General features: G+C 51.9%; 1 protein-coding gene across 6 annotated transcripts in view; it reads right to left on the reverse strand.

The window, feature by feature from the left end:
* The window catches only part of MROH7 (maestro heat like repeat family member 7), a 56,363-nt gene that overhangs the window by 2,969 nt on the left and 37,945 nt on the right, over nt 1-15,449 (reverse strand). For 5 of the 6 annotated variants that reach the window (XM_084785563.1, XM_084785565.1, XM_084785560.1 and 2 more), the window contains 7 exons: nt 12,599-12,736; nt 10,528-10,642; nt 6,617-6,757; nt 5,467-5,646; nt 4,772-4,927; nt 3,599-3,721; nt 917-1,019 (listed from right to left, as the gene is read on the reverse strand). In XM_084785563.1, the coding sequence (XP_084641689.1) occupies nt 917-1,019; nt 3,599-3,721; nt 4,772-4,927; nt 5,467-5,646; nt 6,617-6,757; nt 10,528-10,642; nt 12,599-12,736 (956 nt within the window). The remainder of the gene's footprint in view (nt 1-916; nt 1,020-3,598; nt 3,722-4,771; nt 4,928-5,466; nt 5,647-6,616; nt 6,758-10,527; nt 10,643-12,598; nt 12,737-15,449) is intronic. The other variant, XM_084785564.1, reaches the window with a different exon arrangement.

Genomic DNA, 15,449 nt, shown 5'->3' on the forward strand with positions numbered 1-15,449 from the left:
GTCTGATACCATGCCTGGCTAAACACAGTAAGGGAGCCTGGATGGATGCGGGGATGTACAAATGGATAGGAGGACAGTTAGTGGAGGGATGGGTGGATGGGTGGATAGGAGAGTGGAGTGAGTGAGTGTGTGTGTGTGTGTGTGTGTGTGTGTGTGTGTGTGTGTGTGCGCGCGTGTGTGTGTGCGCACGCGCGCGCGCGCGTGTTTGGGTAGGAAGATGGATAGATGGATGGATGGATAGATGAATGGATGGATAGATGGATGAGTAGATGGGTGAATAGATGGATGGATGGATGGGTGGATGGATAGATGGATGGAGGGGTGGATGGATGGATGGATGGATGGATGGATGGATGGGTGGATGGATGGGTGGGTGGATGGATGGATGGGTGGGTGGATGGATGAGTGGATGGATGGATGGGTGGATGGATGGATGGATGGGTGGATGGATGGATGGATGGATGGATGGATGGGTGGATGGATGGATGGATGGATGGATGGGTGGATGGATGGGTGGATGGGTGGATGGGTGGATGGATGGATGGATGGATGGATGGATGGGTGGATGGATGGGTGGATGGGGTATGAGAAAAAGCATATGAATGTAAAACATACACTAAAAGAAGTATCATTTTACAGTGTCACCACCTCCCTGCCTCTCTGTAGTAAGGTCTCCTGCCCCTGGTGAAGGCAATGTGATTCCTTTGGGCAAAGGAGAATAGAAATATAATATAGTGAGTGTGCACAGCAGGGTGGGAGAGGCAGACCCAGATGCCATCAGAAGGGTCTTATGTAGAATCCTGAGCAAAGAAAATCTGTAATTGGCCTTTCCCTGAGAGGCTGGGATTATGGGAAACTCAGACTGGAGCGCAGGCAGAGGCTTGGCGGCGGGACTTGTTGTGCGGGAACAGATTACCTATGAAGATGACAGAGGACTTCCGGAGGGAGGCCCGTGGATTCTTGGCATACTCCAGGCTCTGGCTGAGGAACGTGAAGATGCTGTCTCGGTGAGAGTTCACCTAGAGGGAAGAGAAACCCCTAAAGTGCTGAGCCCACTACCTCAAAGCTAGAGGCAACTATTTTGCCTGTCAGCACTGCGCTGACACTGGCTCCTAGACATCCCCACTGCCCAGATCTTTGCCCAGAGGCCCCAGGGCCAGACTTATTTATTTTTAATTTTTTGGTTTTTCAAGACAGGGTCTCACTATGTAGCCCTGGCTGTCTTGGAACTGACTCTGTAGACCAGGCTCACCGTGAAATCACAGAGATCTGCTTGCCTCTGCGTTTGGAACTGACTCTGTAGACCAGGCTCACCGTGAAACCACAGAGATCTGCTTGCCTCTGCGTTTGGAGTGTTGTGATTAAAGGCATGTGCCGCCGCCACCTAGCAACTTTGTCTTCTTTTAGCTGAAAACAATCATCATTTCTTCTTCTTTTCCTTCTTGTCTTTCTCCTCCTTTTCCTTCTCCTTCTTCTTTTGGTTTTGGTAACAGCCCTAGCTACCCTAGACTCACTTTGTAGACCAGGCTGGCCTCGAACTCACAGCGATCTGCCTGCCTCTGTGTCTGGGGTGCTGGGATTAAAGGCGTGCGCCACCACGTCTGGCTCACACTCATCATTTCTAACAGCACACATCCCTGGATCTCCTATCAGTCCATCTCCACGATGTAATGGAGGGAAAGTTCCACAATGCAGATCCCACCAGAGATGGCATGGGGGATGTCAGGCAAAGAGAAACTGGGCTGGCCAAGATGGAAAATTGGAGGTGCAGAAGAGTAGGTAATAAGATGGATTTGTGAGGCATCCTCTTGCATTGGGAAGTGAGGCACCAACACTCATTCATGACTGGCAGTGACAAAAACTGAGCATTGTTCTAGAGAACAGGTGATTGGGATGGCTCCTGGTGCACAGAACTGGGAGAGCAAATGGAAACTGATCTGCTCACTTTCTCATTGGCAACCTCTGCAGGCCAAGGCCAAGGTCCAAACTCCCAGCTCTGGTAGGCAAAGCCTTCACGTTCTTAGTGAATCTGACGTCCCCTCCTGCCTCCAACAGCCAGGACATGGCCTGCCATAGCCAGCTCTATGCCTTGTGTGTTGGTGGGGGATTTGCCCCTACTTAGGATACCCTCCCCCTCTCCACCTGATAAATTGCCTCTCATCCTTCAAACCTCCAATCAGATGCCACCTCCCACTAAAGCCTTCCACAACCCTCAGAGAGTACTCATCCATCATTCTTAATGCTCCTGCAGCATCTTGAGCATCCTTGCTCAGCCACGGTACCCAGAACCTTAGCTCATAAGCGTTTTCGCTCTTTCCCCCACTGTATACGGAGCTCTTCCCAGATAAGGGAACCTTTCACTCAGCGCTGCGTCCTCAGCACCCTGGACAGGATTTGTACTGGGGTCTGTGGCCAGAAACTGCTAAATCAGTGCTTCTCAACCTGTGGGTCGTGACCCCTGGGGGTCAAATGACCTTTTCACAGGAGCCACCCATGACCATTAGAAAACATGGATATTTGCGCTATGATTAAAACAGTAGCAAAACAAGTACTTTTCTAGTTGACCTGTCTGCTGTCTCAAAAGTCCTTACAGCATACTTTTAAATAAGCTAAGTTGACTGCTAATACCTTGCTTAAAAAAAAAAATGTAGGTTTCTAGCTTTTTTTGTTGCAAGAGGGACCCCTATTGGTGAGTTCTGCCCTTCATGAGACGTGGCTCGCCTACCTCCCAAGACACGCTACTTCCAAAGTCACTGTCTCCCAGGTGAACAGCCACTGCAGGCTTGTGAATTAATGATCTTAGCAAACAATTTTTCCACCCTTCGCTTTTCCTCCCTAAAGGGATGGCAATGACATGCTGAACGCAGAGGCCTTGAGTGCGGGTGTCACTGCTAGCAGGGGTATCTGACCTTCTGTGTAATCTTATAACCCTTGGAGATTCCTGTTGGGTCAGGGCCCGTGTGGCCACCCAGGTCTCACATCGGATGGGGAGGCTTCATTCCCCAGCTATGGGCATCAGTGGGCTGAAAACTGCCTGGGCTAAGGTCATGTCCCTTTTATTTTACCATGCCTGGGACCCCAAAGTATAAAGATCTAATGCCAGCTATACAGGGGCCCATGCCTGTGGCCCCAGCTGTCTGGGAAGCTAAGACAAGAGGACCACTCAACTCTATCTGTCTGGAGACACACCCGGGGTGGGGGGAGGACAGAAAGTGCAGATAGATGATGAGAGATAGATAGATAGATAGATAGATAGATAGATAATAGATTCATTGATAGATGATAGAGGCAAATGACAGATGATAGACAGACAGCATAGGATAGATAGAGGATGGATAGATAGATGATAGATAAGAGACAGGCAGACAGACAGCTCTGTCTAGAATTTCAGCAGCCTGCTGGCCATTGGAGGTATGCAGTGATGTAGGAGAGAAAGGCCCTAGGAGTGGAGAAGCCAGACATGCCGACGGATGCTCAGGAGCCAATGGCTTGCAGGCAGTAATGTGAACCACCAGTCAGTGTGAAACGAAGAAGGGCAGGATGAATCCAGCCTCCATCACCCTTTTAAAGAGTCAGCAAATGTCCAGGGAGAACTCACGAGATACTTGCAAATCTTGGCCACCGTCTGCAGCCTGTTGTCCCAGGGCTTCCGGCTATAGGCCTTTTTTGGCAACTCCCAGTTCATGAAGCAAGAACAGCGGAACAAGGTCTTCACACATTTCTGCGACCAATAGGAAGAAAATACCAGCAGTGTGCACAGCAGACCGCCCGGGGCAGATGCGTGTATAAACTGGATTTGGAGGCTGATGAGATGGCTCAGTGGGTAGAGGTACTCACCGCTCAAGCTTGGCAACCTGGGCTCAGACCCCCAAAACTCATGTAACAGTAGGAGAAAACCAACTCCACAAGCTGTCCTTTGACCTCCATGTGCACACAGTGGCATGCATGCCCGTACACACACACACACACACACACACACACACACACACACACCACATACACACACACACCACATACACACACACACCACATACACACACACATATACCCTCACACACACCTTGTGGTCCATGTGTATCACACACACACACCACACACACACGCTCACACACATTCACACAACACACTCACACACTCACCTTGGAGTCCATATATATCACACACACAAACACTCACATACATGCTCACATACACACACATACACCACACACATACACACTCACATACACCTTGTAGTCCATGTGTATCACACACACGCCACACACACATGCATACACACATTCACACAATACACACTCACCTTGGAGTCCATAGATATCTCATACACTCACATACATGCTCACACACACACATACACCACACTACACCACACCACACATATACTCACCTTGAAGTCCATGTGTAACACACACACACACACACACACACACACACACTTTTAAATTTGATTTTGAAAAACCAATTCCTATTTGAAAGATGCACATGGAAGCATTGTGGCTGTAGCTCAGTCAGTGGTAGAGTGCTGGCCTTTCATGCCTAGCCTAGCCTAGCTGAGGGTCAATCCCCAGTCTTGTAAATAAATAAATAAATAAATATTAAAGGAAGAAAGACACAAATGAAGTTAGCTATTTGAGCAGGGAATTGTGTCCAAGATGCCTCTAGAAAAACACACCTGGCTGGATATAACTGCTTTCCATGGACTGCCTGCAATCCTGGCTCGGTTCTATGAAGGAGATGCCCCTTCAGGGCCAGAGCCCTGTGCCGCTCTCACCTGGCCCACCTTGGCATTGCCCTCCTGCGTGAGGAGGAGCAGAGGTATCAGCGTGCTGGTCAGCAGCTCCTCTATGGCCTGGGTGCGGGGCGTCCGCAGCTTCTGGACCACTTTCCCATATACGTTGATGCAGGAAGCCCTCACTGCTTCTCTTGCCTGGGACAAACAAGAGGCTCAGGAAGCGGGAAGGGGTGGCTCTCATCCAGGAGGAGGCTCCATGGCCTTTCTTTCCCCTCATTTCTAGGCCCTTTTCAGCATGAAGACAGAGAGGAGCCTGGCGCGGTGGGGCTGGCGCGGGCCAGCTTCCTCCTCACTGAGCCTATGCTCCGTATTCACCATTCCGCCCAGCCAGGCCCCACTGTTCTAAAGATGCCTTGTATCAACTGGGAATGTGTCCTCTTCAGTGGGATTGCCAAAAATACTCCATTAGGCCAACCAGTGACAGGAAGTCTACCTTTTCCGGGGAAACTGGTCATAAAAGAGCTTCCTCCTGGAGAAGCAGTTGGGCCCCTTCCTCTAGTCTGGATCTTCGCTGCCCAGGCCCCAGTGTGGAAGAGTAGACGGGGTGGGGAGGGGGCGGGGCAGGGGTGGGGAGGGGGCGGGGCAGGGGTGGGGACTTGATATTACAACCCCAGGTAAAGACTGAGCCTCCTCCTCTTCCCGCCCTCCTTCCCTAGCCCCTCCCAATGCCTTACGTCACTAAAGTGAGGCAGCAGGATCTGCAGGATCTCCTCGTAGACCGAGCTGTCCTTTAGCTTCTTGCCCTGCTCCTTGAAGACGGTCTTGAGGTCCTGGACGGCCTCCATCACGAGCTTCCCATCCACGTTCTTCAGGCTCTTCACCATGGAGGGCAGCAAGGCCTGCACCTTGGCCCTCTGTGGGACAGAGGCAAGGAAGGTGGGGCTTCTGCCTGGGCCAGCAGATAGGAGATCCAGCCTCCTGATCACCACCAAGACCTGGGCAGCCCAGCCCTATGTTCGCCTCCAGGCCCCGGCCTGTGCCTTGCCGCTTGCTCCGAACTCCCTCCTCTGAGCTCTGGCTGTTCCCTAAAGCCTTCTTTGGTCCCCTGATTGCCTCCTCCTGGGTTGCTGGAGGCTTCTCCCCTCCCTCCTCGGGCCCCACGTGGATGATGCCCAATATCACAAGTAAGCTTTCTGAGTCTGTGTCCAGCTGTGTCACAAGCTGCAGCAATACCCGGAAAGAAAAAGGGGCTAGTTTCTACAGTGCTAGACTTTAGTTTTCTGACCCTTAAGATATGGCACATGCCTTTAATCCCAGCACTTGGGAGGCAGAGGCAGGCAGATCTCTGTGGGTTCAAGGCCCAGCCTGGTCTACAAAGTGAGTCCGGGACAGTCAGGGTTGTTGTTACAAAGAGAAACCTTGTCTTAGAAAAACAAAACAAAACAAAACAAAACGGTAGGAATAATTGCTAGGCAGTGGTGGTACATGCCTTTAATCCCAGCGCTTAGGTAGAAGCAGGCGGATATCTAAAAGTTCGAGGCCAGCCTGGTCTACAAAGTGAGTTCCAGGACAGACAAGGCTACACAGAGAAACCGTGTCTCGAACTATCCCTCCACCCCACCCTATGCCCCCAAAAAAGGAATAATTACTGCCATTCTACACATTGTCAATTGGGACATTGGACAAACTATGGATCAGGAAGTGTTGAAAAAGAGCATAACACACTGGGTCTGTGGTGGCAAGTTTATTTTACAGATGGGACCACCTAGGGTAGGCAGAGATAGACTCTGGTTCCAGCATCTGAGAGAGACTGTGACAGCTGTGTCCTTCCTCCCTCCAGCCCAGGTCCTGGAAGAGCTGAGGTTTCCTCAACCCTGTACTCACTTTGTCAGACCTCCGGGCCAGGATGACCAGGCCCCGGATCGACAGCACCTTCATGATGGGGTCACGGTGGCTCAGGCCTTCTACCATTCGCCCCAGGGAGTACTCCTCGGGGATGCGACGTACCTGCTCCATGCGGAACAGCTGAGAGAGTAAAAACAGCATTGACTCCTGATGAGGGGTGCATGGCTCACTGTCTCCCTGGGACTCTCAGGCTCCTCCTCCCCAGGCTGAGAACTTGGAAGACTGTTTGCTAGTGTTTCCTACCTAACACTCATTAGACACTAATGGGCCTGGCTCCTGGCCCCCCACCTGCCTCCCGGGCCTCCTTCATTCTTTGTTCACGCTGCTCCCCACATTCCTACAGCAGCCAGCCATCTTCCACCATTCCTCAAATGACCAGGCCAGTGTGTCCCTTCTGCTAGGACAGCCGCTTCCGCTCTCACTCCCACACCTTGCATAGCTGCTTCCAAAACTCAGCCCCAGGTTCAACACTCTTCCCTGAGTCCCAGGAACTCTGGGCATCCTCCTGAAGCAGCAACTAGGAACCTCAGGGCTCCATCTATCCCTCTGCCACGCCTAGACATCCATGGGCTTCCTACAAGAGGAAACTCAGTCAACTCCATTTGGACCATCACTCAACCTAAGAATTGGGGTGGATGAATCAAGTCCAACACAGAGTTTGGCACATGGCCCCTCCCCCCATTCTAAGGACTGCTCCTTTTCCATGTCCCCCATCGCAGGGTTAGCATCATCATCAGCGAAACCCGATCTCCTCTCCCTCATATCTCCCTCTCATCAGCAGCCAATAGGCTTTGGTTCTCACCACCTCATCCTCACAAACACCTCTCTATCCCCATGTCTGACAACCGCTACCGCTGCGGAGAGCCATGCCTATGAGTTGGGGAGTACTGAGGATGGGAGAGCCTGGTGGAGAGGGCAGGGTCATCAGGTAACCAGAGGAGAAGGAAGGGAGGGAGGAAGGACTACACCATTGCTGGCTTCTGTCCATCCATGTAAGCTACTCAGGCCTGCTGTACACCAAGCTGTAGGCCAGACCTGAGACACGGGTTAGTAGCTCCTTTTTACTTGCAATGTTGGAACTCAGACCCAGGGCCTCACATGTGCCAAGCAAGCCAACTACCACTGAGCCACATCTCCTACGTAGCATTGATAATTCAGTTAATTAACTAATTTAGTTTTTTAAAAGATTAATTTATTATGTATACAATGTATGCCTGCCCACCAGAAGAGGGCAGCAGATCTTATTATAGATGGTTGTGAGCCACCATGTGGTTACTGGGAATTGAACTCAGGACTTCTGGAAGAACAGACAATGCCCTTAACGTCTGAGCCATCTATCCAGCCCTTAGATTTTGAGACAAGGTCTCACTTTGTATGTAGTCCATGCTGGACTGGAACTTACTATGCACCCCAAGGCTAGCCTCGCACTCATAGAAATCCTCCTGCCTCAGCTTTCCAGAGGCTGGGATTACAGGCACGAGACACCACAGACTCACTGATGAGTTTACCTGCCACTAGAAAAAACATATATAGTCATGAAGGGGGGCTCTGGGTGTCTTGTATGGACATCCGAGTTCAAGGAACATGGAAGCACTAGGTACACTGAGATACAGGATTCTTTCCTAGGGAGGAGAGGAAAGCCTGGCCCAGGATTTCTTGCCCCGGAAAAAAGGATGCTGCTTGAGGCTCCAGGTCTGGCAAGGTCTGACCTCTATCGCCTCCCCTGAGAACCTGCTGGCAGCCATGAGCAGACTCAAAGAGCCAACAAGATAGAGGGCTAAGTCAGGGAGACGTGGTTGGACTCTCTGAGCTAAGTGACCTCACAAAGACCTCCGACCTCACCTGTCTCTGAACAACACAATCCTGCCTGTGAAATTACACAGGTTGGTAGGATGACACAAGGATGCGGTGGGCAGTGTGACACGTGACAAGTCTACAAGATTATCTCACCAGGTCACAGAAGAAGAAATGGGCCGAACTGGGGCTGGAACCCAGAAATCCTGACTGCAAGACCAGTCTGTCCTCTCTGGAGGTGACAGACTCTGATCTTCTGCAGAGTCAGGGAACTGGTCTCAAGCACCGGCTTACCACCCCACGCCTATCTTGGAGGCCCTCCCAGGGCTGGGCCTAGTGCTGCAATATAAACCCTGTCTTTGCTCCTTGGTCTCACAGTCTGAAGAGTCAGAAATGCCTTAAGAAGTGTGCTTTGTCCAGGCAGAGGTGGTGCACACCTTTAATCCCAGCACTCAGAGAGGCAGAGGCAGGCTGATCTCTGAGTTCAAGGCCAGCCTGGTCTACAAATCGAGTGCAGGATAGCCAAGGCTACACACACACACACCAAAAAAAGACCATGTCTTGAAAAATGAAGAAGAAGAAGAGGAGGAGGAGGAGGAGGAAGAGGAGGAAGACAAGGAGGACAAGGAGAAGGAGAAGTCAATGTTTATCTGACAAACTGCGTCATCTGTTCAAGTCCAGCTTAAATGGCTCCACCTCCAGGAAGCCTTTCTGTCCTTCTCACTACGTAGGCAGGCAGTAAGCCCCGCTCAACAGACCCTGGTGAGTGAGCCCCACTCTACACACTCTGGTGAAACCCTGAAGCCCAACTGAACAACAATTGTCAGATGAGCGAGCAGTGACTGCAACAGGTCCTAGGATGTCACTCCACAGGTGAAGGCTAAACAAAATGGGGTGCTTGCATAAAGTGGGGTGTTCTTCACCCTCTTTGAGGGGACTTCTGGTCCTTACAGCCTGGAGAAACTTGGAGATGCTATAAAATCCCTAGCCACAAACGCCCAGCTGGCTGGCTTAGCTGCAGTGCTTCCAACAGGTATGTTTGCAGAAGGTCCTGGGGTGGGGGGTGCTGGGGAGCACTGCAGGGCTCGTGCTGGGGAGGAGCGCAGGGCTCATGTTTAATGGGTGCAGGGCTTCTGATGGGGAAGGCAAAAGGTGCTGGAGTTACATGGTTACAATCACACAACCACAGAAACGAACTCAGTGCCACTTAGCACCTCAAAAGGCCAAGGTGCCTTTTCTATCGTGGAGATCTTAGCACAACAAACCAGGGAAGAGAGAGAGAGAGAGAGAGAGAGAGAGAGAGAGAGAGAGAGAGAGAGAGAGAGAGAGAGAGAGAGGGCATGGAGGAGTTAGAGCCAACGGTGTGGATTTGAACCTTGGATCTGCCATTTGGGCCTTGGGAAAGAGACTGTGCCCCCGGGGCCTCCTCTTAGGTGGGCCACGGACGACTGTCTAAGTTACACTATCTGAGAGACGATGAAATGAGTGAATTAGGGGCAAGCTCTAAGAGCAAGCCAGGGAGGTAGTAAATGCTCAGTAAACACCAGCCGTTGCTATGGTAAGCGTTGCCCTTCCGTGGCTGGCCTTCTCAACTCCCTGAGACTTGTCCCCTGAACCTGCCTGGCACTTCCTGCCACACTTACTCTAATTATGTCACTTCCTTCATGAAGCTGTGCCTGAGGCCCCCTCCGTCCAGTGACTGCCCTCAGCTTACCACAAGTCACCACCCTATGGCACCCCGCACCATAACTGGGATGATCTCTGTCTTCCCTGCCATACAGAGAACCCTTTAAGGCCAGGGTGGGGTCTAGTTCACATTAGCATCCCTGGTACCTGACTCGTGCTGGTGCCAGCAAAGGTCAATGGGTGCCTGGGGCTTTTGGAGAGTCTGGAAGAGTGGGGTGCAGGGGTGCAAAGGAAAAGACACAGGAGACAGGCCTGTGGAGCCTTCATAGTGAAGAAAAATGAAGGTCCTGGAAAGGCTTTGGAAACTGTAAAGTGCTGTAACCCCTCCCCCTCCCCCTTGGAGAAATGAGCATGATGTGACTCAAGGCCCTGAGTAACCCTCACCAGGTTCCCAGGGCCCCAGGAAATACCTCCACAAAGAAGGCGGTGGCTGTGACCTTGTGCTTCTCGTCGCCTCTCTCCAACAGTGGGATGAGCAGGTAGAGGATGCGACACAGCTCCTGGCAGGAGTAGTTTACCATGGCCCTAGGGAGGGGCAAAGCCTCAGGTTTCTGGTCCCACAGCCCGCAGCTGGAGTTCTGACAGGGACACCGCAAACCCTGGCCAGCCAGTGTCAGCTGGGTTCCTGTGACCCCACCCCACCCCCCGACACAACCTTTCCACCTGGGTGATCTCTCACAGTCAGTTGTGCTTAGCTGTTCCTTTATACAGATGGGGAAAGCGAGGCCCAGAGTGGGAAGGAGACTTGGCCTAGGACACAGGGCAAATCAATAAGATGGGCAAACCGAGATCCTCCCAGGACTGAGCAGGAAGCCAGGGTAGGAGGAAGAAGGGGTGAGATCTCACTCATGGAGGCCAGAGGCAGCCAGCCTCCCACCTTGTCAATTCATGGGTCACCATACCACCTTCCCAGGACCGCCACTTTACTTCTCCCCAGCTCTTAGACTGGCTTACTTAGCTCTTACAGCTGGAAAGCAGCAGAGCTATGGCCCCAGCCAAGAGTGCCTGCTCCGGCTGCCTTGCTCATTCTACTGAGCTGGCAGTGATCACACGGCCAACACTGGCACCACGTGGAAAACTGCCTGAATGCGCAGTCTCAGGACCCTAGCCCAGACCCATTGAGGTGAGAACTCAGGGCCGGAGGACAAGTGGCCAAAGTGATGACCCAGACACTTGCTCCCCCTTAAGGACCATGCACAGTGCTCCACAGGTCACCGAACTGAGGAGAGTTAGCTGTCGTGTATGGAATTGGTGTCGAGCGAGTCTGGGTTCAAATGCTGCTTCCAGCATTTGCTGTGTGATTTGAGGCAGACACTTAAAATCTCAGGGCCTCGGCTTCCTCTTGTTTAGCTCTGAGATAGCCACAGCACGGCTTCTTTGGTGCTGGTGAGAACCCCAGTGGTCCCATCCACGTAGCCCTCTTTTGCACGGTGCCTAGAACACAGTTAGTGCTCCATCAAGTGGTTGTATCCTGAGCCCAAGGGAGAGGCTCTTCTAGCAGGAGTCACGGCGGCACCAGCATCAAAGTCAAGATGCCCAGTCTGTAGCCAGGGGAGGGCTGTGTCTTTTCTGGGCCAGCAGGTCATTTTTTCACTCTCCCACTTTGTAGCTGTGCAGTCTCGGATAAATGACCCAGCAAAGTGTGCAAAATGTGCACGGCTAATCCCTGGCCTGCCACCAGCCTCCATGACGTCAGGCTGTCCTGCTTTTATGGTTAAACTCCAGCTCTCAGGAGCAAGTCTTTCTAGAGGCCAATGTGGAGCATCGTAGAGAGGCGCTCCAACTGGGAAACTGCTGAGGTTTCAAATGCGGGCAGCCTACCTCCATGGCTACATTGGCCAAAGGGCTCAACTCCCCCACCATGCTTGCGTTAGTGTGAGAGCAAAGTTCACAGGCTGAGAAGGAAGGGAAATTTTTGGTTTGTTTGTTTGAGACAGGGTCTAACTATGTAGCCCTGGCTGTCCTGGAACTCACTTTGTAGACCAGGGAGCTACCTGCCTCTGCCTCCTGAATGTTGGGATAAAAGCGGGTGCTATTGTGCCTGGCTGAGGGAAGAGAGCTTTTAAGTAAACTATTGCTGTATTTTATTTACTTATTTCCAGTGCCTATGTGAGTATGTGTGCGGGCCACGGTGCTCATGTGGAGGTCAGAGGGTAGCTAGTGGGAGTTGGGTTTTGCCTTCTACCGTGTGGGTCCAGGGAATTGAACTCTGGTGGGCAAACCTTGGCAGCAAGTGCCTTTACTCACTGAGCCATCTCATCATTTCAAGGTTCTACAGACCTAAGGAACCATTACAACCAAGCTTGCCTCACATGGTGTCCTCTGCCAGGAGGACAGCATTCCCCAAGCTACAGTGAAGAGGTGAGAGAGGGAGGGGGAAAAAAAGCTGTTTCTCAGAAATACAAGGTTGGGTCTGTTTGAAGGAAGACCCGGGGGGGCCACCCTGCCCCTACCCTACCACACTGAGGAACCGCACCTCACCTTGCCAACAGGGACACTCCCCGGTAGTGGTTCTCTGCCTGGCCCATGAGCTCCCAGCCACCCTGCTCATCCAGAAACGTGGACTCATAAGAACAGCCCATTTTCAGTAGCAGAGTTTTCACCACCTTCACCATCCACCTGCCAAGACATGGGGGGTGGGGGGGGGGGAGAATCTCCTGTCTGCTGTATGCCTTCTTCTTGTTGTGGTGGTGGCTTTGCTTTGTTTGTTTGCTTGTTTGTTTGTTTTGAGACAGGGTTTCTCTGTGTAGTCCTGGCTGCCCTGGAACTCATTCTGCAGAACAGGCTGGCTTTGAACTCACAGAGATCGCCTGGCTCTGCCTCCCTAGTGCTGGGATTAAAGGCATGTGCCGCCGCCACCGCCTGGCTCACTGTGTGCCTTCCGCTTTTGCCAATGCATCCATCGATCCCCACAGCTCCTCCACCACCACACGACGATTAGCAGTGTGCCCTGGGGTCCACAGAGGGTGACTCTTTACCAGTAACTCTCAGAACACGGGAGCAAGCTATCAGAACACAAGAGGACACTATCAAAATCCCTTTCTGCCCTCCCTTTCTCAGGGGCCTTGCTCACCGGAGGTGCTGGCTGGCCGGCCAAGCTTCCTTGGTTCTTATGTCTTGCCTTTCCCCGTCTCTACTCCCCATCAAGCCACGGCTGTTTTGGCAGCCTGGGGCATGGTCCTCTGTGCTCTCCTGGACACTCCATCAACTGCCAATGCCCGAGTCTCTTTCTGCCTCGGGGGCCATTCAGGAAGACCTCCCACCTGATGCCTAGACTCTGGGAAGTTGTCACACCCAGGCAACTGAGCTCAGAGGTCCCAAGTGAGCTCAGGGAGCCTGGAGGGTGCCTCCACCTGTTACCAACTGGATGCCTGGCCCAGCCTATTGTCACATTAAGAGGGAAGTCACGGGCCATAGACTGATGGGATACATCCTGAGAGAGGCCCCGAGGGGCAGTGGCCTTGTACGAGCACTGTGGTGTATACTTATTCTAGCTTATAGGGTGCTGCCCATATGCACACTGGGCTCTTAGGGGACCACCATTGCCAGAGCGGGGTCCATAGCTGGAGTCCTGTGAGAATGCTGAGCGCTCTTGAGAAAACTTCCAAGAAAACAAGACAACAGTCTTGTGGCCTCACTTTCTTCAAAACACACAACTGCTCTTGGACTGTGTTTTCGAGCCCCTCACAAGTGTAGTGGATAGGAGGAGCAAGTTTACTTTAGGTCACTCATTATTTCTTGGTGACGTCATTCAACTAAGTGTTTAAACTGTCTTCACGTGCCTCTGTGGAAGATCTTTTTTGCCACGTGCCGCTTGTGCTTGTGCTTGCACACAGCTCGAATTCACGAGAACTTTATTCATGGGTCCTTCCTTAATCCTCAGAGCTCTGAATAAAGTTGGCTGTCGTGTGCGGCTTTAGGCCGCCTCATTTGTCAGCTCTGTTCTCCCAGGCCCCACACCGCCTCTAGAGTGGTAAACACACCATCAATAGACTTAGACTTTCATTGACCGAAACATCATCAGAGGCTCATGACCGTGATCACAAACCATTAAAATAAGAAGATAATGTATTGAGTCGTTTCCTAGAAACCTAAATATTTACTTGAAGAGTTCACGATGCCCTGGTAGACATAACTCCTGTGGTTCTGAGAGAGGTTGGTTTTGGGGATACAAGACAGACAGACTTGGTGTCAGACAGCTACAATCCCAGCACTCAGGAAGGAGAGGCAGAAGATCCCCAAGGTCAAGGACAGCCAAAGCAACAAAGTGAGAGCCTGTCTCAAAAGTGTCAAAGGCAGGGCACATGACAGAGTGCCTTTACGTCTGTGATGGCTGTGCTTCCTTCAAGATGCTGAGAAAGCCCTTTGCTTCATGCATCAGTTTCCTTGCTTGGAGGAGCACCACGTCCTCTCTGTCCTCCAAAGCTACACGCTGTCTGTATCTCTTCTCATGGGGATCTTGGCATGAAATTCATGGCCCACCTGGTTAACCTAAGTTCATCTCAATATCCTTAGAGTAACTACACCCTTAAAGACCGCTCTTCTCTATCAGGCCACAGTCACAGATTCCAGGTGGATGTGTCTTTGGGGTCACTATTCACTTTCTTCTCCAAGGGACCATTTTGGAGCTCTTTGGTCCCATTAGCCTGGGACTTGACTCCTCTGCTTTTTCTACCTCCCAGCCTGTGACTGTGCTGAAGGTAGACTGGGCTGATACCATGCTGTGGTAAGGTGGGCTGTCACTAGGCCATGGGTAAAGTGAGTTGATACCATGCTGTAGGTTAGGTGGGCTATCCTGGGCTAAGGCTAGTGTAGGCTATCACTGTGCTGTGGAAAGGGTGAGCTGTCACTGGACTATGTATAAGGTGTTCTGTCATTGGGCCATGGGAAGAGCACGCTGTCCTGTGCTGTCTTAGGGTGGGTTGTCACCATAGCTATGCATAGGTAGGTCAGGTGGGCTGTCACCATGGCTATGGGTGGGGAGGTAGGTACTCTGGCTTCCTTCCAGTGGTCTCGTGTCTTAGCTGAGCTGAAATCCCTCTCTTGGAGCCCATGACCTTCATCGCACCCAGGAAAGGATGTTTCCCTCTGTGTTCTTCCTCCTACTGTGGCTGTGGCACCCCTTCATCTAATGCTCAGTTTCCCAGGAACCTAACAACCCCAGCTAGCAAGGGGGGGGGGGACGGGGGTGCTACAAGCAGGTATGTAGATGGCGGGTATCTCTCTAGTGGGGTGTAAGGCTGTATTTCTCACAACCACTAGACAAAAAAACAGCCAAAAAGACCAGCCAAGAGGTTAGTTACCCAAAAGTCAGAGCATAAGCAATACGCGG

The sequence above is a fragment of the Acomys minous genome, assembly GCF_964271855.1.
Source record: "Acomys minous genome assembly, chromosome: 6".
NCBI lineage: Eukaryota > Metazoa > Chordata > Mammalia > Rodentia > Muridae > Acomys > Acomys minous.